The sequence below is a fragment of the Prionailurus viverrinus genome, chromosome X, assembly GCF_022837055.1.
Source record: "Prionailurus viverrinus isolate Anna chromosome X, UM_Priviv_1.0, whole genome shotgun sequence".
Classification (NCBI taxonomy): Eukaryota; Metazoa; Chordata; class Mammalia; order Carnivora; family Felidae; genus Prionailurus; species Prionailurus viverrinus.
Genome location: NC_062579.1, coordinates 113,589,929 through 113,615,516, shown reverse-complemented (window position 1 = coordinate 113,615,516; position 25,588 = coordinate 113,589,929). Strand labels below are relative to the sequence as shown.

The 25,588-nt window shown below is 38.2% G+C and overlaps 1 protein-coding gene and 1 pseudogene across 1 annotated transcript; one reads left to right on the top strand and one right to left on the bottom strand.

Moving 5' to 3' along the window:
• The first annotated feature begins 10,993 nt into the window (after positions 1–10,993).
• LOC125157824 (uncharacterized protein CXorf51A-like) lies at positions 10,994–11,720 on the top strand. The gene is made up of 2 exons (XM_047844863.1): positions 10,994–11,160; positions 11,351–11,720. Exons 1-2 carry the CDS (start codon positions 11,038–11,040, stop codon positions 11,594–11,596), a joined length of 369 nt encoding a protein of 122 aa, XP_047700819.1. The 5' UTR covers positions 10,994–11,037; the 3' UTR covers positions 11,597–11,720.
• Positions 11,721–14,157: 2,437 nt separating this feature from the next.
• Positions 14,158–25,588, bottom strand: part of LOC125157081 (tRNA pseudouridine(38/39) synthase-like) — a 77,562-nt pseudogene continuing 66,131 nt past the window's right edge.

Here is a 25,588-nt window from a genome sequence, read left to right as displayed (position 1 = left end):
GCTTGACTCCACAACCCTGGGGATCACGACCTGAGCTGAAATCAAGAGTCTTATGCTCAACTGACTGAGCCACTCAGGCACCCATATAGACAATGTATTTTAAAATTAACCTCTGGAAACCACAAGCAACGTCTTGTAGGGAGAGGTGTTTTTTGTTTTTGTTTTTTGGCGAAATGGAATCTTGATTTTTCAATGTACGATTCAAATTTATCTGACAGCATTTTGTGTATTCATTTTTCCATTGTGCACTTCATTAAAACTCTAGCTGATGCCATACTTTTAAAATGTATGTATATGACAGATCCATCATATACTTTGGCTCTGCCGTTGCCAAACCCCTTAGCTGGGGTACTTGTATTGGCTTAGACATAAGAAAGCTTTTTTGCCTTCTTTATGCAAACCTAGGAGATTTTGTTAAGACTTCGTGTAGCAACTAACTAAAAAATTGCCCAGGTAGGCAAATATCAGTTGCATTGACTGAATATTTGACTTCTAAAAAGTGAAAATAAAATTAAATACTCAATATTTTAGAAAAGAAAGATAAACACTGTGACCACTGGTAAGGGTAGGAGGGTAATAATCATCCTCTCATATAAGGAGGTATTATGATGTGTAAGTTATAAGCAGGAGCTCTAGAATCTGGGAGACTGCATCTAAAATTCAGCTCTGTCACTTACATAGTAATGTAAATCTTGGAAAATTCCTGAACTTCTCTGAGTTCTGATTCAGTGTTCTCATCTTTAAAATATCGGGTCAGTAAACATTTTCTGTAAAAACTCAGATAGGAAATAATTAAGGCTTTCCAGGTTATATAGGTCTCTGTTGCTTTAGCACAAAAGCAACCAAAGGTAATATGTAAATGAATGGGTATGGCCAGATTCCACTAAAATTATGTTTGTAAAAATGAACTGTGGCCTATATTTGACATCACATGGACAGTGGTTTGCTGGCCCCTAAATCACAGCGGTATATTATATATGTATGTATTTATATATGTAGGTGTGTATAACATATATAATATGTAACATATAATATGTAAAACATATAATATATAAATAATATATAACACACAGATACATGCACACACTTTAATAATTGTCATCAAGAAAGAAGAATTCTAGCTAGAATTTAAATACCAACATCTAAAACACATATAAAAGACTTAAAAGAATACTATAAAGCTAAGAAGTTTGGAAAATACAGCCAAATGGATGATTTCTTCACAATTACACAATAGCAATTTTCACACACTAAATTGCAAACAAGGGGGGGAAAACCAGAACAAGTGACCAAAAGAAATATAGAATTATTAAATGTATAAATCTCACTTGGTCCTTATTACAAAATATAATAAAAGAGAGTTCATCTAATGATTATTTACAATAGATGGGCAAAACTCTGACAATATAGCCCAGCAACACAACCTGAAGATGATTTAATTGTGTTACAAACGATAACAAAGTAAAATGTGGACGTACAACATTATTGACTGTAAAGGAAAATGTTTTCATTGATTTTTTTAAAAAAATATGCTATTTAAAGTTATTGTTGTCAGGTTTAGGTTTATATTTAGTAAGACAAGTTTTTCATATCCTAAAATTGCTTTACCAGAGAGAGAGTACATATTTTTACCACCAGTAATAAGAAATATTAATCATTCCATCATGTCATTTCTGACAGTCACATATTGACCCTATTTCTTGGCACTATCTGCAAAGAGGGTATTTCACTTATTAATATTTCACTATTAGAAGCTCTGCTGGGATCTGAAAAGTTAGTTCAGGTTCCAGAAAGACCTAATTGTAAATATTGGGTTAGGTAAAATCAACATTTCTAAATATTCCTTCTTTGTAGCAACCCCATTTCATACTGCTTTTCAGAACACATTATTTTTACTAGGCTACTTTATCTTAAAATGTCTGGGGAGGAACTCACACCACAGTTTTCTGTATGCAAATATTTACTTAGTGCCTACTACGGGTTTAGTTTTGAATGATGATTGAAAAAAATTATCAAACAAAACAGCATAATTTAACACAAATTATTGGTAGGAAATATTAGGAAAATTGTTTAAGCAGAAAACACAGAAATATAGCAAGATATTTGTATTTTATCTTGAAAGAGTGACGGTAATTCCTCTGCACGAACCTTTCTATGCTTTATTTGGCTTCCTATGAATTTGCATTTAGAATCCTTTTTACTGCTTTATAATATAGGTGGAATTGACACTGATACATAAGTCTTATTCATTGTGAAAATAAGTAACTGATCTTTCTAAAAATAAAACACAAAAACAGCTTAAATCAACTCTCAATTTCGTAGCCCAAAGTCACAGCTGGGACCAGAAACCTAGCTAGCCTCAAGAGTGCTAGGATCCTACCCTGAGTCCCCACCTTCATTTTAAGAAATGTTCTTACTTTGAGAAATCAGAATAGTAGTGCCTGAAGGAAAAGCACACTAATAATACTAGAGATGTTTGATGTTATTTGAGAGAATGGTATACTATTACATAGTGCTCCACAGTGATGCCTTCGTTGGAAAGGTTTTATTTTATTTTACTAACTTTCATCTTGCTTATTGCCTCTAATTATATTAATGGTCAACTATATTCTGTGACCTGCAGGAATACACAGATGAATGAAACCTAAACCCTGCCCTCAAAAACCCCAGGGGTGGACAACGTTCCCCCCCCCCCCCTTAAAGAGCTAGACACTAAATAATTTTGGCTTTGTGCGCCATATGGTCTTTATCCCAACTACTCAACTCTGTCCATATAGCATGAAATTAGCCATAGAAAATAGATACATGAATGTGTATATGATTTTTTGTTTTGTTTTTGCCTAATCAGGCAACCAAACTGAATTTGGCCCACAAGCCATCATTTACTGACTACTGACTGATCTAGCATCAGAACAGAGAGGTTATATATGTATATGTAAATTTTTTGTCAATGTTTGTCCATTTGGACAAATGGCTAGGATGTTGTGTTTAATTGGATTCCGAGGCTGCAGCAGGAAAATATCATATGATCAATTAGCTATGCTTTCATATATGCATTGGGGTGGTTGCAGAAAAGTCATTTACCTACATAGTTTTTAATATGAAAGACACTAAAAATAAAACATTAAAACATGTGGAAAATGCCATAACAGACATATGTACATAAGGAAAAAAGGACTTAAAAGATATTGGAAATACCAGAAAGGATTGCTAAAAGTTTCACAAGAAAGAACAACAAGCCTCAGTGTCTCCAAATCAAGACTTGCTCCCAATGATATTTTTTAAATGTTTATTTATTTTTGTGAGAGAGAGCGAGAGGGTGCAAGTGGCGGGGGGGAGCAGAGAGAGAGGGAGAGAGGGAGAATCCCAAGCAAGCTCCATGCTGTCAGCACAGAGCCCAATGCAGGGCTCGATCCCATGAGCCGTTGAGATCATGACCTGAGCCAAATCAAGAGGCGTTTGCTTAACCGACTGAGCCACCCAGGCACCCCAAATTTTTATCTAGCCAAATTTTATGTAGCCAATTTTCATCTGTATTTGTCTTTTTCTTTATGGCTTGCAATATAGCTTTTAAAATATCATGTTGTTGGGGCACCTGGGTGGCTCAGTTGGTTAAGCGACTGACTCTTGATATGGGTTCAAGTCATGACCTCATGGTCATGAGATTGAGCCCTGTGTCGGGATCTGTGCTGACAGTACGAAGCCTGCTTGGGATTCTCTCTCTCTCCCCCTCTCTCTCTGCCCCTCCCCCCTCAAAATAAATAAATAACCATTAAAAAATTAAACATCTCTAAATGTCAAATAATGATGAACACATTTCTCAAAAGACAAATGAGAAACTGGGCACTATATTAGACAGATACATTTGACAGACAAAAGGCAGTTTTACATAATATAGTATGAACTTTGTACAGTTTAAGAGTAATTTCTTTATACAAATAGGGAAATTGAGGATGAAAATGTCAAAGGAAAGGACATGAGAAGCACTTAAAAAAAAACTCCAATGGTTTACTGGCATGTATAAATACGTATTACGGTTAATTAAATGTTTAAACAAAATGAGAAGATAATTCTCAATAATTACAGATGACTATGTGAAAGCTGACATTTAGTGCTTCAGAGTAATGGTAGTCTCACTGCCTATAAGTTGCCTCTACACTTTTCCACGCATCTATGTGGTCATTCACTTACTCATTCAAGCACCTACTGAGCTCCTGTTATATGTCCACTGCTTGAATGGAGAACAAATCCTATACCTTCTGTTCACTAAAAGCTCACATGTTAACAATGAAGGTAAAGATGTGAAAGATCAAAAGGCACTGATTTAAAATTTCCCAGCTAGGGGACGTCTCAAACGTTTCATTTCTTCTCCTCAAAAGTACAAATGTAGGGGGACTTTTCTGACACCTACTAGGGTCCAGGGACCTACATCCTTTTGTAATGCTCATAGATGTTTTGGGGCTTTGCAGAGAAAGCTCTGCCTAGGGCCATCACATGGAGATATGGCCAAGTCAGGTATCTGTCCCACTAGGTAATCAGTGGGTAAGGTGCTAACAAAGTGAGGCCCTCATCAGAAGTATGGTGGGTGAAAATGAAGGGATGGAAATAGTTATGCCAGGCAACTAGAAACCAAGAGAGAAGGGGACAAAAAAAAAAGGAGAGAAGGAGGATCTCATTAATAGAATCAATAACACACATTATTTTCAAGCAATAACACACATTATTTCAATCAAGGAATAGTCTCAACAATTGACAACATGCAAGTTCACAAAGAAAGCCTTGGGGCGTCTGGGTGGCTCAGTCAGGTAAGCCTCCACCTCTTGATTTCAGCTCAGGTCCTGATCTCATGGTTCATGAGTTCGAGACCTGTGTCGGGCTTTGCACAGACAGTGCGGAGCCTGCTTGGTATTCTATCTCTCTCTCCCTCTTTCTCTGCTCCTCCTAGCTCTCACTCTCTCTCTCCCTCAAAATAAGAACTTTAAAAAAAAAGAAAGTGGGGCGCCTGGGTGGCGCAGTCGGTTAAGCGTCCAACTTCAGCCAGGTCACGATCTCACGGTCCGTGAGTTCGAGCCCCGCGTCAGGCTCTGGGCTGATGGCTCAGAGCCTGGAGCCTGTTTCCGATTCTGTGTCTCCCTCTCTCTCTGCCCCTCCCCCGTTCATGCTCTGTCTCTCTCTGTCCCAAAAATAAATAAACGTTGAAAAAAAAAATTTTAAAAAAAAAGAAAGCCTTAAAAACTTTAATGAGTCATTATCATATAGACTATGTCCTTTGAATACAATAAAGTAGAAATAAATTTTTTAAGAATAGCTTAAAAATTTAACATGCTTAGAAACTAAGATCATAGTAGATAATGATTGGATTAAAGAGGAAATAATTCAAAAATTATGAGATATTCCTAACATTACTTAACACTAGAAGATTTGCTAAAATATTTTTTATCAGAAATAAAAAAAAAATACTGAGGACTGATAAGCTATATGTCCAGCTCAACAAGCTGGAAGAAAAGGTAACAGAGTAAATGCAAAAGAAACCAGAAGGAAGGAAATAGACATAAAGACCAAGAAATGTAGACCAAAAGAACCATTACAACATCAAGAAACGATTACCTAAAAAGACTGATAAATCACAAGTGAGACATGAAGAAAAAAACCTAACACTCAAAATATGAACAAGGAAAACTACCACAGCAATTAAAAAAGTAATGAAACACCCGATTTCCCCTCTTGTTGGGATGAGCACCGGGTGTTGTATGGAAGCGATGAACCACGGGAATCTACTCCCAAGACCAAGAACACACTGTCCACACTGTATGTTAGCCAACTTGACAACAAATTACATTGAAAATAAATAAACAAATAAAATAAAGTGTGATGAAACGGTATTATGTACGAGTAAGTGCTTGCCCATAAACCGGAAGCTCAAGAAGAAATGAACATATTGTCGGGGGAAACAGTATAAATGGCTAAATTTTGCAGAAAACACCCATAAGGCCAAGAGGTTGAGAGACTCTTCTTTGTTCTGGTGCACTTGTTAACACCTTTAACCATCTTGCCACCACCTCACTCACTTCTCCCCAGGAAGAGGCAGGGATTTAGTTAGTAAATTTGTAAGTGGCAGGGCATCCTTCACTCAGTCCCCTCCCATCCACTTTTCACAGGACAACCAGCTGAAAGGTGAAGTTTGGTCTGCCATGCGGTCAAGGGTCTGGCGAATTCAAAGGTGAGCCATTAGCAAATCCATTTGGCTAGAGACCTAAAGTCACAACTTGCAGTCACCTTTATCTGGATCTCTCTCTCAATAGGTTCTTAATTCTAAAAGGGAAGAAATGGGTACTATTAATTAGCCCTCTTACAAATTCAAATGCACATCACTATTAAAGAAATAAAAATGATAATCAGACTCCCCTCACCTACTGCCCCACATACAGTAAAACCCTAGATTTAGATGGCTTTATACATTTTACAAAATGTTCAAGGAACACACAATTCCCTCTCATACAAGTTGTGACAGAAAATTGAAGATGAGAGAAACCTTACCAAACTGTACCATTTTATAAGACTAGTAGAACTTTGGATTCAACACTAAGAACAGACCACAAAATAAAATGTAAAGGGGGATTTCCTTATAAACATAGATACAAAATTATATAAGGATAAGGATGTATCATAGTCAAATAGGGTTTGCCTTGGGAACGTAAGACGGATTTAAGGTAGAAAAATATATCTATGCAATTCTCCACCCTAATAAAATAAGGAAAACATTTCATTTAAACAATCATCTCAATAGGTACAGCAAAAACATCTGATACAGACAATTTTTATTTTTTAAGTGTTTTATTAGTTTCAAGTGTACAGTATAATGATTCAACACTTCCATGGGGCGCCTGGGTGGCTCAGTCAGTTAAGCGCCCAACTCGATTTTGGCTCAGGTCATGATCTCAGAGTCATGAGACGGAGCTGAGAATCGGGCTCCACACTGAGCGTTGGGCCTGCTTGGGATTCTCTCTTGCTCTCTCTCCCCCTCCCCTACTCATGCTCTCACTTCCTCTCACTCCAAATAAATAAACATTAAAACTGAGGGTTGATGTGGGGGGGGGGGGTTGGCGATGGGCATTGAGGAGGGCACCTGTTGGGATGAGCGCTGGGTCTTGTATGGAAACCAATTTGACAATAAATTTCATATTTAAAAAAAATAAAAAATAAAAAAAGATAACAAGCTATAGACCAACCACTTGCAGAAAAGAAATCACAACTAATAAAAGATATAAACAATACAGGAAAACATGTTCATACTTTTAAATGATCAAATGCAAATAAAGCCATTGTTTAAAAACAAAACAAAACAAAAACACTTCCATACAACACCCAGTGCTCATCACAAGTGCCCTCCTCAATCCCAATTACCTATTTTACCCACCCCCCCACTCACCTCCCCTCTGGTAACCATGAGTTTGTTCTCTATAGTTAAGACTGTTTCTTGGAGACGCCTGGGTGGCTCACTGGGTTAAGCTTTCAACTTCAGCTCAGGTCATGATCTCACAGATTGTGAGTTCAAGCCCCGCATCTGGCTCTCTGCTGTCAGTGCAGAGCCCACTTTGGATCCTCTGTCTCCCTCTCTGCCCCTCCCCCCCCTTTCTCAAAAATAAACATTTAAAAAAGTCTGCTTCTTGGTTTCTCTCTTTCTCTCTTCCTCTTTGCTCATTTAAGTTTCACATGAGTGAAATCATATGGTATTTGTCTTTCTCTGACTTATTTCACTTAGCATTATACTCTGTAGCTCCATCCATGTCATTGCAAAAGGCAACATTCTGTTTTTTATGGCTGAATAATAGTCTATTGTGTATATATACCATATCTTCTTTATCCATTCATCTATCGATGGACACTTGAGCTGCTTCCATAATTTGGCTATTTTAAATAATGCTACTATAAACATAGGGTGCATGCACCACTTTGAATTAGTTTTTTTGAGTTCTTTGCGTAAATACTCAGTAGTGTGGTTGCTGGATCATAGGGTAATTATATTTTTAACATTTTGAGGAACCTCCGTACAGTTTTCCACAGTGGTACTCAAGTTTGCATTCCTACCAACAGTGCATGAGTGTTCCTTTTTCCACATCCTCACCAAAACCGGTCGTTTCTTGTGTTGTTTTTTTTAGTTATTCTGACAGGTATGAAGTGATATCTCATTGTAGTCTTGATTTGCATTTCCCTGATGGTAAGTGATGATGAACATCTCAGACACATGATTTTTTAAAAAGCTTTTCCCAAAAACTGAGAACAGTTAGAAACTTCCTTAACATGATGAAGTCTCCATAGCAAAAAAATAAAATAAAAGAAACAACCTCCAAATCAATGTAACACACTAGGCACATGAACTTCAGGATATCTCATATTGCTTCTACACTCAACCTAGTACTAGAGGTCATGATCAATGAAACAATAACCCTAAAAATAAGAGGCATATGATAAAGATATCACCACCACATATCAGATGGTACAGGAAAACCATGTTGAGAAAAAAACAAAACTGGATAAACAGCAAGGATTTATGTTCAAAGTATATCAAAGACAAGGTTCACTAACAAGGAATTAAAATCCAAAATTACAAAGTAATGATGAAATCAACAGGAAGAAGACAAGAAATCCAATAATGAGAAATATTAATAACCAAAAACCAATTTTTAAAATAGAAAATGTGAATATCTGCATCACTAGTAATCACAGAAGTAAAAGGAGGTTGTGTTTTTTTTTTTTTACTAGATTTCTTTAGAAGTTAAAAGTTGGATAATACTAAGTATAACTTATCATTTGCTATGTAAAAAAGTTACCCTGAAATGTAATGCTTAAAACAATATGATCTATTATGCCAGATTTTCCATGGGTCAACAACCTGGGTGTAGCTTAACTGAGTCCTTTCATCCTGGGTCTCTCATAAGGCTACGTCATCTCAAGTCTCAATTGGAAAGGACCTTCTTCCCAGTTCACTAATGTGGTTGTTGGTAGGATTCAGGTCCTTGTGATTTTTTGCACTGAGGGCTTAGTTCCTTAGGAGATGCTCCTTGAGATGTGAGCCTCTTCAATGATTACTTCATGACATGCTTTCATCAGAATGAGAAAACGAGAAGGCAAGAGAGATTGCCATCAAAAAAAGAGTTCTAATAAGAGGAAACCCCATCATGTTAATAATATCCCATTTCTCTTGCTGGATTCTATGGATTCTATTCATTAGAAGTATGTCACTAGATAGGTCTTACACTCAAGGGGAATGGATTACACAAAAGTGTAAACATCAGAAGGCTAGGATCACTGGGAGTCATATCAGAAGTTCCCTTCCATACCAATTATTAGTGAGTGTGTAGGGAAACAGGTAATAATATCGTTCTATTGGGAACATAGATTGGTACATTTCAGAAAGCAATCTAGCAACATTTAGCAAAATTATTGCTTATACACTGAATGTTTGTGTCCCTCTAAAATTCATATGTTGAAGGTAATATCAAATGTGATAGTATTTGGAGGTGGGGCTCTTGGGAAGTTATTGGGGCTAGAATAGGTCACGAGAATGGGACCTAATAATGTATTTAATGCCATTATTTAAAAAGAGGGACAGAAGATAGCTCTTTCTTAGCGACCAAGGAGGGCCATGTAAGAACATAAGAAGAGGGTCTTCATCCAGAACCTGACCATGCTGCCATCTTCATCTTGGACTTCCAGCCTCCAGAACTGGAAGAATTAAGTGTTTGTTGTTTAAGCCACTCAAATGGACTAAGAATCGTATGTATCTAGGACCTAGAAATTCTATCCTTGAGTATATATTCCAGAGAATTATAGGCAGAATTCCATAAGGGGACATGATTGAGGATGTTCATCACAGCATTGTTTGTGGCAGTGGAGGGGAGAGCCAAAACAGGTGTTCCTTAAAGGGGGAAATGATGGACAAGCAAAACTTGGTGCATGCATGCTAATGGAGTATGGTGAAGCAATGAACTAAAGAGATGTATAGCCATATAATTTGAACTTAAGAGCATCGTGTTGAGTGTATAAGGTAAGAATACACTCATGTGTATTATGCACAATACTATGCATTCAAACACACACATTTAACAAGGTCATATATTTCACGAGAGTATAAACATATGCAAGGATATAATTCAAACACATCAGAGTAGACGCCTAATGGTGGGAAGGAAATGAGTGCTGAACTCTAGGAAGAATGAAAGGAAAACCGATAAAATATAAAGTAAAATATAAGCAAAATATAAGAGAAAGAACCTTGGAAAACTCAATGACGATAACATTGCCAGAGTCTAAACACAGAATAAAAGATAAAAGCAACCGTCATGGGTGGACAGTTAATTCTAATCCCTGCCTGTAAGTTGCCGAGCTGGCAGAAAATAATTTAATCAAAATCAGCAGTCTGCCAAATGCCGTAGATATGGAGCTTAAGCATGGGAGCTGTGTTTTTGTTAGTTTGTAAGATGATTCATATCCCCACTGATATTTAAATTCAGCCATACTGCTCTTGGAGGGATTTTAGGTAAAATAACCAAACACTAATTAATAGCTAAGGGTGGGACACAACAAAAGAAACCACTGAGTGGGGTGACCTTGGAGAATAACCTGGAGGAAAGATTCTTTGTCTACTATTTGCACCACCAAAATTAAACGTGGGGATATGAGGAGCAGTGACAGTTCAGCTTGGGAAAACTCTTTGAGAGATGTTAAAGAAAAGCCCCCTTTCTCTAACCAAACCATTTTTGCCTCCTCATCATTCCCCCTCCCAACCAGAGGTGTCAGGAATGACACTTTGAAATGTAGAAACCACATTTTGTCCTCCCTAGCAACTTCTCCAACACAGAGTAGTGTCATAAGTAGTACTTTGTGACATCTGAGCCATACCTTGGCCACCATTGGCTGGGGGAGAGCCTTGCTGACCAATCAAAACTCAAGGGTGTGGCCCCTCATTATCCTGGGAAGAGGTATGCACAGTAGGAAGGTTAGGACGCCTGGGGTAGACCACTAGGAAGCTTCAATATGGGTAAGGTAACCAGGAAACCACCACAACCTGATACAGATACAGATATGGACCAACCAACCTCAAGTTCCAATGAGAAGATGACGACTCCCTATCAACCCAGGTCCAGAGATGGTAGCAAGGTAAGATGACCCTGGCCAAGCTCCTCTTTTCTTCATTGATTCCCCTCCCCCAAGAATCTTACCCTTTCTCACCTGGCACAAACTCCTTCCCCATCTCTGATACCTTCTCATGAAGCCCCCTTTTCCATCAATATCCCATCTTTTCCACCTAAGTTAATGCCCTTTCCACCTCTCTCCATTGTTGTTACAGGTCCTGAAGACAACCATAAAGGTCAAAAGACCAATTAAAAGGAGTTTGAATAAAAAAGTCTTGAACAAAACCACCAACTCTGTAAGAAGGCCTAAGAAAGCTAGAGGAACAATACTATTCGGTCACTATCACAGACTGAATGAGAGATTGAATCAACGTGAGCAAGACCAAGACCAAGGCCAAGACCAAGACCAAGAGAATGTGGAGAAGGCCACCACATCAAGTGATGATCTGGCCAGCCAGTAGCTCCAGAGCAAGGCCAGAGACTTCAGTGATACCTGCTAAGTCTCCAGAGGTCTGGTGGTTGAGAAATGGACAATTGTGTATACTGTGAATTTTACACAACAGGGTACACTGATGGTACCTGAAATAAAATCAACCTGCTGTGGAAATTTGTGTGTTTCTGTGAGTTTTCTCATGGTAGGAGCAGGGAAGGAAGGGAAGAGGCAGTTGTGGGAAAAGGAAGAAACATGGGGTACTGCGGCATCGGGGGAAAGACTGGGTCAGGACTGAACACTGAAGATAATTTCCTCCTTAACACTTGACCTAATGGGCAAGCTGAAAAATGACTTCGTGTTTCTGTCTTTGGGAGGTAGGGGGAAGGAGTGGGGGAATGGCGGCAAAGCATAGATTGCCAAGGTCTATAAGGGGTGAGGTGTGTGGGTGGCAGTACCATCCCACAAAATGAACAAGGAAACAATTTCCAGGCCATCTACCTCATAGAGGTGTTTGTGACATTTTACCCAATGATGTCAACAACTAGAAGTCCTCTGAAGGGCCAAAAATCTCACCCTAGTAAAAGTTACTGAAAACACACAAAGGGCAAAAAAATGGTGATTGGAAGCCACAAACTCAACACTGATTAGCCCATGTTAAGAAACTTAGGGTACAGGAGAGGCCTCCCAAGGCCAAGAGCAGTGTGTAGTGCAGGCAATACAGGGGAGCACTGTCTACAGAGAATCTTAAAACAACATATTTGGAGTGGAGACCATCATTTATCTTTATTATTTCCAAAGTTTTTTTTTTCCTGAAGAGAATATCACTGTAAATGATTTTATTGAAGTGTAATTGACAAATAATAATTGCACATGCTTAGAGTGACAGCTTGAAGAGTTTGGTCACACGTATACACTGCTAAACCATCCCCATAAATTTAAGAGTGAACATATCCATCACCCCCGTGAGTTTCCTCTTGTCCTTGGTAACTTCTCCCTCCTGCCCCTCCCTGTACCCCCATCCTTAGACAACTACTGGTCTGCTTGCTATCTTTATGGATTGTATGGATTCCATTAGTATAAAATGCTACAAAATGTAAACCATACTCATTTTTATCCAGCTTCTTTCACTTCAGCATTATTATGAGAACCATCAATGTTCTTGTGTACATCAATATTACATTTTTAGGTTATGATTGTTTTCTTAAAAATTTAGGAGCATTTAAAGGATAATCCAAAGTTGCTTTAGTTTCATGTTTTTTTTTAATTTTGAGATCAATGTGAATTTACATGCAGTTGTAAGAAACAGAAAGATGCCTTATACCCTTAACTTTGTTCCCCAATGGTAACATCTTGCATGTCTATACTATGATATCAAAATCAGGGAAGTGAAACTGCTATGATCTATTTACCTTATTCCAATTTCACCAGTTATACATGCATAGTTTGTGTGTATGTCTCACTTTGTGCAGTTTTATTACCTGTGTCTATCACTATAGTCAAGATACAGAAACATTCCATCAGAAGGATCCCTCTTGCTATTAATTTACAGCTACGGCCACCTCCCTCCCTCACCCCTGGAAGCCAGTAATTTGCTCTTCAACTCCATAATCTTGCCATTACAAGTATGTTACATAAATGAAATCATTCAATATATAACATTTTGTGATCGGCTTTTACATTCAGCACAAATCCCGAGATCCATTCAAGTCATTGTATATATCAATGTTTTGTGTGTGTGTGTGTGTGTGTGTGTGTGTGTGTTTTATTGCCGAGTAATATTGTAAGTGTGAATGCACCAGAGTTCGTTACACCACTCATTTATTGAAGGACATTTTGGTTCTGATGTCTGGACTCATTACAAATAAGTTGACACAATAATTTCTGCATAGATTTTTCTGTGAACTTAAAGTTTTCATTTTTCAGGGATAAATGTCCAAGAGCAACTCCTGGGTCATGTGGTAACGGCAAGCCTAGTTTTGTAACCAATACTTTTTTTTTGTTTTTTCCAGAGTGGCTGTACCATTTTATATTCCCACCAGCAATCTCTGAATGACACAGTTTCTCTACATTCTCACCAGCATGTGGTGTTACCATTAAACAAAAAAATTTTAAGTCATTCTGGTGCCTGTGTGGTGAGACCTCATTGAAGTTTTCATTTGCATTTCACTAATGGTTAATGTTGAACATCTTTTTATGTGTTCATTTGCCATCTGCGTATCTTCTTTGATGAAATTTCTATTCATGTCTGTAGCCCATTTCCTTCTTTTTTTGACACTTGCATGATCAAGCTTTAATGAATTTGAACACAAGTCACACATTTCCAAGGATACATAAATATATCTCCATTTTACAATTGCTTTTGGCTTCTTTTACTTAAATCTTTTTGGACAGTGATAAGAAAATGCTTGAACTCTTTCTCATTTAAGCAACAAGAATGTCCTTATTAGGAGTTTATGCCTTTTTTTTTTCATAGAGTTGATCATCTGAGTTTCTAGGACTTCTTACAGTAAATATTTTGTTTAAATTTCCTTTCTATCCACCTACCACTAGCCTGTGGTTGCCTCCTAGATCCTGGGGAGTTCTCTATGGTTAAATGCTGCTTTTAATTTCTGTATCCACACAGAGCCTCTTTGTTGGTCTCTCCAAGATTGTATTTTCTTCCTCTAGTGTATTATTACAGTTCCTTTTGGCTTTTGTTTTTTCCCAATGAAATAAATGTGGATGTACAATGCATCCCTAGTTATAAAATGCTGGATTGAGATTCCTATCCTTGACATTTATGATAATCTATTAGGGACTTATGTGTGAATTTTCACTCCTATTACAAAGGCACTGGTCTGCTTTATGACAGAGGGCCTAATATTTCTCCCTTATATCAATCCACCCAGCTTTGAATCTGCAAATATACTTTTGGGTACTGCAACACAATCCAGTCCTTGCAGAAGACAATACAACATGTGAGTTTTAACATTACCTTTAGCCTAGATTGCTATAGGTGGGTGACACTGAACTCCTGACCCTCCCAGTCATAGATCCACTTGATATTTTCAAACTTAAAATCATTTAAGACTAGAGAAAACTCTACACCCATTCTGTACTGAGGTTTCTGGGGATTTTTCACCTATGTTCAGCAGCTTATCAATAATCACAGGCTTCTCCATTCCTTCGCCAATCAGAGAGGAGAAAACCATCATACAACAGACTCAATGACAAAGGAATCTCTGGTCAATCACTGCAAACTGACATAACCAGAAAGGTTCTTGCCATCTCCCCTCATCCAAGCTCTGGCCTACTAGCTGTCCTTGAGCAGACAAAAAAGTCCATATGATTTCTGAAACGATATGTGCCATCATACTCCGAGCCACAGAATTCATGACTATAATATCTCAATCAGAATAAGGGGGAAAAGAGCAGTAAGTCTTCTCAAACAGCTGAACCTAGCACTGAAGCTGGGTTTTACAGAAGCCCAAGCCAGTATATGAACGTCTCAAGGGAACACCTGATGGAAAATGTGGGTATAATGGATTTTTTAGCAGTTTTGACTTCTTCAAGTTAAAATCCTCTGAATCCTTGGAAAGTGAGAGCAAAGGTTAAGAGAAATTAATTGTCTAAAGGCACTTAAGTCCCTTGTCTGTTTATCCACATCAGTGAGAGTTGAATGTCTGCTTTCTCATTGTCAAGTCTCAGTGCCTCAGTTTCTCTTCAATAATATTGTTTGTGTTTTCTTGACGGGCAAAGCCCTAGCATCGCTAGCCTAGATAGGCTAGCCTTAGGGCTACATGACTTTGGCCATTAGCACTGAAATCAAATGCACAGTTGGCTTTTCCAGCTCCTGAAGAATTTTCTCTAATGTTTGAGTTCTTGTTGTTGTTGGCTGGATCCTATTTAAGTCATTGTATCTCCCTTTCCAGTTCTTGCATTCTTTTTCTTAGGAGTTCCTCAGTTTAGTTTCTCACTATGTCATTTTCAGCAACTATATGGCAACCCCAGGAATAAAGGAGTCATACAGGTCCATCGTACCTGCTTATCCTAAGCCACACCTGTAGCTCCTTTTTCTGATTTTTTTATTCTGTTGAATTCCAAGAGCTCTTTATGTATTTTAGACACGTCTTTCATCAGTTATGTGGTTTACATTTTTTCCCAGTCTGTAGCCTTTCATTATCCAGAGAGCACAAGTTGTTAATTTTGATGAGGTCCAGTGTATCAATTTTTTCTTTTCATGGATCATGCTTTTGGTGTCAGGTCTAAGAACTTTTCACCTGGCCTTCAGTGTGGAATAACACCTCCAAAATGTTATAATTTTACATATGTATCTGTAATTCATTTTACATTTGTTTTGCATAAGGTATGAGATTTAGGCCAAGGTTCAGTTGTTTTACTATGGATGTCTAATTGCTCCAGGACCATTTGTTAAAAAGGCTATTCCTCCTCCATTGATATACTTTTACACCTTTATCAAAAAATAGATGGGTATATTGGTTTGGGTCTATTTCTGGGCTCTGTATTCTATTGTATTGATCTATGCGTCCATCCCTCAGCAAACACTATACTGTGTTCATTATAGTGGCTATACGGTAAGCCTTAATACCAAGTAGGGTGATTCTTTCCACTTTATTCTTCTACTCTGGTTTTGTTATTAGGGTAATACTGGATTCATGAAATGAGATATAAAATGCCCCATCCTCTTGGATTTTGTGGTAGAGATTGTAAATTGGCTTTTTATTTTTTATTTAAATTTTAGTTAACCCACAGAGCAATATTGGTTTCAGGAGAATTTAGTGACTCATCACTCACATACAACATCCAGTGCTGATCACAAGTACCCTCCTTAGTACCCATCACTCATCTAGCCCATCCCTCACCTACTTCCCTCTATCAACTCATAGTTAATTCTCTATCATTAAGAATCTTCTATGGTTTGTTTTCCTCTCTTCTCTTCCCCCCATTTCCCACATGTTCATCTGTTTTGGTTCTTAAATTCCACATATGAATGGAATAATATGGCACTTGACTTTCTGATGGACTCATTTCACTTAGCATAATACATTCTAGCTCCATCCACATCATTGCAAATGGCAAGATTTCATCTTTTTATGTCAGAGGACTATTCCATTGTATATATACACCACATCTTCTTTATCCATTCATCAGTCGATAGACATTTGGGCTCTCTGCATAGTTTGGCTATTGCTGATAATGCTATAAACATTGGGTGCATCTACACTTTTGAATCTATATTTTTGTATCCTTTGGGCAAATACCTAAGTGCAATTGCTGGATCATAGGGTAGTTCTATTTTTGGTTTTGTGAGGAACCTCCATAATGTTCTCGAGAGTGGCTGCACCAGTTTGCATTCCCACCAACAGTGCAAAAGGATTTCCCTTTCTCTACATCCTTGCCAACATCAGTTGTTTCTTGTGTCATTAATTTTAGACATTCTGACAGGTGTGAGGTAGTATCTCAATGTGATTTTGATTTGTATTTACCTGATGATGACAGATATTGAGCATCTTTTCATGTGCCTGTTAGCCACCTGGATGTCATCTTTGGAAAAGTGTCTATCCATGCCTTCTGTCCATTTCTTAACTGGGTTATGTTTTTTGGGTGTTGAGTTTGATAAGTTCTTTATAGATTTTGGATACTAACACTTTATCAGATAAATCACTTGCAAATATCTTCTATTCCATAGACTTTTAGTTTTGTTGGTTATTACCTTCACTGTGCTTAAGTTTGGTTTTTTTGATTTTTATCTTGATGAAGTCCCAATAGTTCATCTTTGCTTTTGTTTCCCTTGCCTTCAATTACATGTCTAATAAAAAGTTTCTCTGGTCAAGGTCAAAGAGCTTGCAGCCTGTGTTATCCTCTAGGATTTTGATGGTTTCCTGTCTCACATTTAGGTCTTTCACCCATTTTGAATTTATTTTTGTGTACAGTGTAAGAAAGTTATCCTGTTTCATTCTTCTGCATGTCACCATCCAGTTTTCCTAACAACATTTATTGAAGAGACTGTCTTTTCTCCATTGGATATTCTTTCCTGCTTTGTTGAAGATTAGTTGGCCATATAGTTGTGGGTCCATTTCTGGGTTTTCTATTCTGCTCCATTGATCTATGTGTCTGTTTTTGTGCTGGTACCATACTGTCTTGAAGACTACGGCTTTGTAATAGAGCTTGAAATCTGGAATCGGGATTCCTCCAGTTTTTCTTTGTCAGAATTGCTTTGACTACTCAGGGTCTTTTGTGGCTGCATACAAATTTTAGGACTGAATGTTCTAGCTAGGAAATAAAATTAATAATAGTGAATTTTTTATTACCAATCATCACAGTCTTGTCATTTGCCTCTGGAAAAAGTAGGTTCTTCATCTGGAGACTAAAACCAAGTCATGTTGAAACATGGTTTCCTTGTATTTCTCTGAGGGAATGGCCATGTGATCAGCTGGCTGATGCTCCGGGAGTAGTGAATAAGAGGGCAGGCAGGTGAGAAAGTAGGGAGCCTAAAGGTCAGGTGCTGGGAAGTCGTTGCAGTCCTTAGCAATGTGGCTGCCTTTGGAATAGAAACTTGGACTTGGCAAGGTTGGCAAGTTGTTGCTTTCTCACTTAGTCTTATGTACTTCCTCTGTGTCCTCCCTTAATTCTGAATAAACCCTACTTTTCAAAATGCCATCCTGACTCGGCTAGATTAAGAGAACCAAAGGAATAGGGGTAGGACAGGGGCATTACCACACTTCTGAAATTGGTAGGATAGTTTTTTTTAAGATTTTATTTTTAAGTAATCTCTACACCCTGCGTGGGGTGGGGCTCAACCCCACGGTCAAGAGTCATGCACTCCACCACCTGAGCCGGCCAGGCACCCCTACGTATGATGGCAGTTTTAAAGAATTCTAAGGGTTTTGGTGAAATTCAAGGGGCTGTGAAGGATTCTGTTTCCCTTTAATTAGACAATTATTTGGCAGTCATTTTTGTTGTTTCCATCGCCCAGAAGAGTGCTTGCCACAAGGTAAGGGCTGAGTCCTTGTTTGCCGAAGGACTGGGGCCATTTTTCCCCGGGCAGACCAGGCGATACTTCTGTCTCGCCCAGTTAATGGTTCTGCAGTGGAGACAACCTTATGGCAGAAATGAGACAAAGACGTTCCCATGTTTCTGTTGCCGTTGAGCAAGGTTACCCTACTCAGTCCATTAAATATGCCTGCTCTCAGCGCGCACTGGTCTTTTGTCTTGGGGGATATTTTCCAGGCATGTGGGTGTGATTACAGAATCATCAGTAATTGCATACAACTTTATTTACCAAATATATTCTGTCAGAGAAGGCTCTGGCTGTAGCAACTAGTGACCAGCACCATCCTCCTGCCATGTTCCAGGCAGCAATGACTATAGCACTAAGAGCTGGGTTACTAGTGCATCTTACCCTGCCTCCGTCTTTGGACCTGGGTTGATAGGGAGTCTTCGTCTTCTCTTTGGAACCTGAGGTACTTTGATAGGAATTGCATTAAATGTGTAGATTGCTTCGGGTAGTGTAGCCATTTTCACAATGCTGTTCTTCCAACCCTTGAACATGGAATACTTTTCCATTTCTTTGTATCATCTTCAATTTCTTAAGTGTTCTATGGTTTTTAGAGTATAGATGCTTTACCTCTCTAGTTAGGTTCATTCCTTGATATCTTATTACTTTTGGTGCAATTGCAAATGAGATTGATTCCTTGATTTCTTTTTCTGCTGCTTTGTTATTGGTGTATAGAAAGTCAACAGATTTCTGCACATTGATTTTATAGCCTGTGACTTTACTGAATTCATGTATCAGTTCTAGCAATTTTTTTTTTTGGCGGAGCCTTTTGGGTTTTCTACATAAAGTATCATGTCATCTGCAAATAGAAGTTTGACTTCTTCATTGCTGCTGGTGATACACCACATTTTAATAAAAGAAAGGATAAGAACTATATGATCCTCTCAATGGATGCAGAAAAAGCATTTGACAAAATATAGGTATCCATTCTTGGTAAAAACCCTCAACAAAGTAGGATAGATGGAACATACCTCAACATTGTAAAGGCCATATATGAAAGACCCACAGCTAATATCATCCTCAATGGGGAAAAACTGAGAGCCTTTCCCCTAAGGTCAGGAACAAGACAGGGATGTGCACTCTCACCGTTACTATTTAACATAGTACTGGAAGTCAAAGCCTCAGTAATTAGACAACAAGAAATAAAATGCATTCAAATCAGTAAATTGGCTGTTTAAACATTTGGTAGAATTTTCCAGTGAAATCACACGGGCCTGGATATTTTTCCTTCAGGACTTTCTTAAACTACATATTCAATTTCTTTATCATTTATAAGATTAATTACATTGCCTATATAACTTTGGGAGGGTTGTTGTAATTTGTGGTTTCTCAAGGAATTGATCCATTTCTTCTATGTTTTCAAATTTATGAGCATTCAGTCATTAACAGTATTCCCTTATTATCCACTTAGAAATTACAGAATTTGCAGTGATATTCCTATTTAATCACTGATATTGATCCTTGTCTTCTCTAATTTTATCTGTGCCAGTCTTGCTAGAGGCTTACCAATTTTATTAATTCAAGAAATAGCTTTTCCCCCATTGATTTTCTTTATTGTGTTCTTTTAATTTCATTGATTTCTGCTCTTATCATTATTATTTACTTCCTTCTGCTCACTTTAGGTTTTTCTCTTTTCCTATATCTTTTAGGTAAAAACTTGGGTGTGTAATTTGAGATCTTTCCTTATTTCTAATGTTAGCATTTAATGCTAGAATTTTCTCTCTCAGGGGTGCCTGGGAGGCTCAGTTCGTTAAGCGTCTGATTCTAGATCTAGGCTCAGGTCCTGATTTCACAGTTCCTAAGTTCAAGTCCCCTGTAGGCTCTGCTCTGACAGCACAGAGCCTGTTTTTGATTCTGTCTCTCCCTGTCTGCCCCTTCCCCCCGTGCATGCTCTCTCTGTTAAAACAAATAAATAAATAAGCTTCAAAAAATAGATTTTGTATTCAAAAATAATTCCCTCTCAGTGCTACTTTAGCTACATTCCATAGGTTTTGATTTGTCTTCTTTTCATTTTCATTTGGTTCAATTTTTAAAAATTTCCTTTGAGTCTTATTTGACCCATGGATTATTTAGAAGTGTGCTGTTTAATTTCTAAGTGTTTTCTTTCAAGTTTACAGACTTCTAAATGTTTTTTAAATGTTTATTTATTTTTGAGAGAGAGCGAGCGAGCATGAGCAGGAGAGGGGCAGCGACAGAGAGGAAGACATAGAATCCGAAGCAGGCTCCAGTCTCTGAGCTGTCAGCACAGAGCCCGATGTGGGGCTTGAACCCACAAACTGTGAGCTCATGACCTGAGCTAAAGTTGGATGCTTAACCAACTGAGCCACCCAGGTGCCCCCAGATTTACAGATTTCTAGTTTGATTTCACTATACTCAGAGGACACATTGTATAGGATATATTTTCATTCTGTTGATGTTTGTTTTATGGTCCAGCATATAGTCTATCTTGGTATATGTCCTGTAGGCACATGAAACAAGTGTGTACTGTGCTATTGTTGAGTGCAGTATATTTACACAAATAAGATCCTGTTGGTCACTGTTTTGTTTAGTCATCCTATTCTTGCTGATTTTGTCTGGTAGTTCTATCAGTTGCTGAGTGTCGGGTGTGTGAAGTCCAATGTTAACTGTGGCTTGGTCTGTCTCAACTATCAGATTTTGCTTTGTGTATTTGGAAGTTCTGTTGTTTGGTTGCTATCTATTTAGAGTAGATACATCTTTGTGATGGACTGATACTTTTATAATCACGTAATGTCTCTCTTTGCCTTTCATAATTTTCTTTGCTCTGATGTTGACTTTATCTGATAATACAGTCATTCCTGCTCTTTATTTCTGTGGCAAAATACACCTGCCATGAAATTTGCCATCTTAACCATTTTAAGTGCACCTTTCGGTAATATTAAGCCCATTTATGTAAGCAATCCGAAAATTGTCTGTGTTGCAAAACTGAAACTCTATACCCATTGAACAATAACTCCTCAATGCCCCTCCCACAGTGCCTGACAACCACTATTCTCCTTTCTGTCTCTATGAGTTTAACAACTCTAGGTACCTCATGTAAATGGAATCGTACAGTATTTGTCTTTTCCTGGCTGGCTTATTTCACTTAGCATAATGCCCTCAAGTTTCATAATGCTACAGAACATGTCACAATTTCCTATCATTTTAAGGGCTGAATGATACCCGTTGCATGTATGTACCACGTTTTATGTATCCATTCATCCATCAATGGACACTTGGGTTACTCCCACCATTTGCCTACTGTGAACAATGCTGCTATAAACATGGGTGTACAAATATGTCTTCAACCCTGTTTATAATTCTTTTGTGTATTTATCCAAAAGAACTGCTGGATAACTCAGTAATGCTGTCTTTAATTTTTAAAAGTTTTAATTCCTGTATAGTTAACATACAGTGTTATATTTGTCTCAGGGGTACAAAATAGCGATTCAACAATTCGACACATGATTCAGTGCCTTCATCTTAATCCCCTTCATCTATTTCACCCATCCCCCCCCCCTCCCCTCTGGCAACCACCAGTGTGTCCTCTATAGTTAAGAATCTGTTTTTTGTTTTGTTTTGTTTCTTAAATTCCTCATGAATGAAATCATATGGCATTTGTCTTTTTCTGACTCACTTATTTCATTTAGCATTATACCCTCTGGATCCATTTATGTTGTTGCAAATGGCAGGATCTTCTCCTTTTTTAAGCCTGAGCAGTATTCCGTTGTGCACATATACCACACTTTCTTCATCCATTCATCTATCAACGGACACTTGGGTGGCTTCCATATCTTTGCTATTGTGAATAATGCTGCAATGGACATAGGGGTGCATATATTTTTTGAAATTAGTGTTTTCATTTTTTTTTTGATAAATACCCAGATGTGGAACTGCTAGATCATATGGTAGTCCTATTTTTAGTTTTTTGAGGAACCTCCAAACCGTTTCCCACAGTGACTGTACCAATTTACATGGCCACCAATAGTGCACGAGGGTTCCTTTTTCTCCACATTACGCCATACTGAGATTGAGCACTTGGGGTTGCCGAAGAGTTTTACTCAATGATTATGCTCTGTTCTCAGCTTTTTGTTGTCCCTGTCTATCTGCTCCATACAGAGAGTCTGTCTCTCCATGATTTTGCCAGTTGGAAATGCTGTTGATTGCCATTCATCAATAAGTTAGCAGTATGGTGAGAGTGTTCTTGATTCTAGTCCAACCTGAGTCTTGGGTAGGCCCCATGAGGTTGGTCATCAGAGGCATGTTCTTCAGTGCTTCTGGCCATATTCCCCATGATAGGCAGACTATCTTGTTATGTATCTTCTGTAGGAGATAGATTCCAACTCATCTCCAAGAGGTAGATGTTTCCCACATATCTGTATCACCTGCAATTGGGCATTTTAATTTTTGGCAGGAAATCATGCCTAGTAATCCTGGCAGTAGGCAAGGTAGCAGGCCTGAATACACATATAATTGTGTGCTATTACTGGAAACATCAGTCATTATATGTCACATTTGGTTTGAAATTGCTGCTTTGGATACTGGTGAATGCACTAGTAATCCAGCTCTTAGTGCTATAGTCATTGCTGCCTGGAACATGGCAGGAGGACGGTGCTGGTCACTAGTTTGCTACAGCCAGAGCCTTCTCTGACAGAATATATTTGGTAAATAAAGTTGTATGCAATTACTGATGATTCTGTAATCACACCCACGTGCCTGGAAAATATCCCCAAAGACAAAAGACCAGTGCGCGCTGAGAGCAGGCATATTTAATGGACTGAGTAGGGTAACCTTGCTCAATGGCAACAGAAACATGGGAACGTCTTTGTCTCATTTCTGCCATAAGGTTGTCTCCACTGCAGAACCATTAACTGGGCGAGACGGAAGTATCGCCTGGTCTGCCCGGGGAAAAATGGCCCCAGTCCTTCGGCAAACAAGGACTCAGCCCTTACCTTGTGGCAAGCACTCTTCTGGGCGATGGAAACAACAAAAATGACTGCCAAATAATTGTCTAATTAAAGGGAAACAGAATCCTTCACAGCCCCTTGAATTTCACCAAAACCCTTAGAATTCTTTAAAACTGCCATCATACGTAGGGGTGCCTGGCCGGCTCAGGTGGTGGAGTGCATGACTCTTGACCGTGGGGTTGAGCCCCACCCCACGCAGGGTGTAGAGATTACTTAAAAATAAAATCTTAAAAAAAAACTATCCTACCAATTTCAGAAGTGTGGTAATGCCCCTGTCCTACCCCTATTCCTTTGGTTCTCTTAATCTAGCCGAGTCAGGATGGCATTTTGAAAAGTAGGGTTTATTCAGAATTAAGGGAGGACACAGAGGAAGTACATAAGACTAAGTGAGAAAGCAACAACTTGCCAACCTTGTCAAGTCCAAGTTTCTATTCCAAAGGCAGCCACATTGCTAAGGACTGCAACGACTTCCCAGCACCTGACCTTTAGGCTCCCTACTTTCTCACCTGCCTGCCCTCTTATTCACTACTCCCGGAGCATCAGCCAGCTAATCACATGGCCATTCCCTCAGAGAAATACAAGGAAACCATGTTTCAACATGACTTGGTTTTAGTCTCCAGATGAAGAACCTACTTTTTCCAGAGGCAAATGACAAGACTGTGATGATTGGTAACAAAAAAAAATTCACCATTATTAGTTTTATTTCCTTTCAAATTTCCGACAGCATATCTTGTGTTTTTACTGATTCATAGTTAGGTTTTACCAAGTTGTCTATTTGTATTCTTTCGATGTGCCAGTGTTTGGATTTGTTTTAATCTCCATTTTCAATGCAATAGTTCGTGTTGCTAAATTTAATAATTCATTTCTCATGGTTCCTTTTGTTTGTATTTTTAACTTTCTGAATTGCCTCCTCAGTTCATTCATTTTCACTCATTCTTCTTTACTGATGAAACTTCTTTGGACTATGGACTTTCTCATATGTACAGTTTGTCTGCATTTTATAGTACTACTAATATTTATTAAGCGCTTAGTATGTGCCATTGTTGCAAATATCTTGTATACATTTGTTTATCCTCCCAATTACCTTATTGAGTAGGATACATTGCAGAGGGTTACGTTTTCTCCTATTTACCTAAAATGACACAAGTAGTAGATGGCAGAGCCAGAATTAGAATTCAGGCAATCTGTGTGCAGATCCTGTCCTGAACCCATCATAATTTTAAAAATATTCGATAGCATTTCCTGTGTTTGCCTCTGCCGATGGAAAATTCTGACTGGGACTTGGTGCCTAATTATGTCATTCTGGCACAAATCAAGATAAGTAGCAATATGCAAACACCCTTGAGTCCTCAGAAACTATCAACATCGGTTATTTGGAAACTAAAAGACTTTCTTTTAAAGTGTGATCACAAGTAACTGTCTTGTGGAAATCTTACATTGAATACAAAATAGTGAATTGTTAAACTAGTTTTAAAACTTTCATTTCTCTTCACTTCTCACTTCGTACTACAAACCCCCAAACCTTTCCTGAATACCCCCCCCAATACATACACTATGTCTTTAGGTAGCTTTAGCCAGCTTCTAGAAACACTTCTGTTCCATAGGCTCTCCCAAATATTTTAAGTGAATATATAAGTGAATTTTCAAAAGCAACATGTCAGTGATTAGAAGTGGGAAGATATTTTCAGTCTTAAAATGATTTGCACATTTTTCCTGGTGAAATTAACTTCCTAGCAAATCTCCCTCTTGGATAATGAGGAGACTCATGATCCAGATTTACATAGGTCCTATACCTTTCAAAAAGTAACCACTTTCCAAAGAAGCTAAATGAAGATTTTTGTGACCAATGGCATCTAAAACATTTCTCTGCTGCAAGTGGAAAAAGATCAACAGTGGAACATACAAATTTGTCATCAGTTCACATGCAATTCGGTTGAATACTCGTAACTCAGCAAACATGAACACTTATCTTTACTTGTGCATGCCAAGATACGGGGAG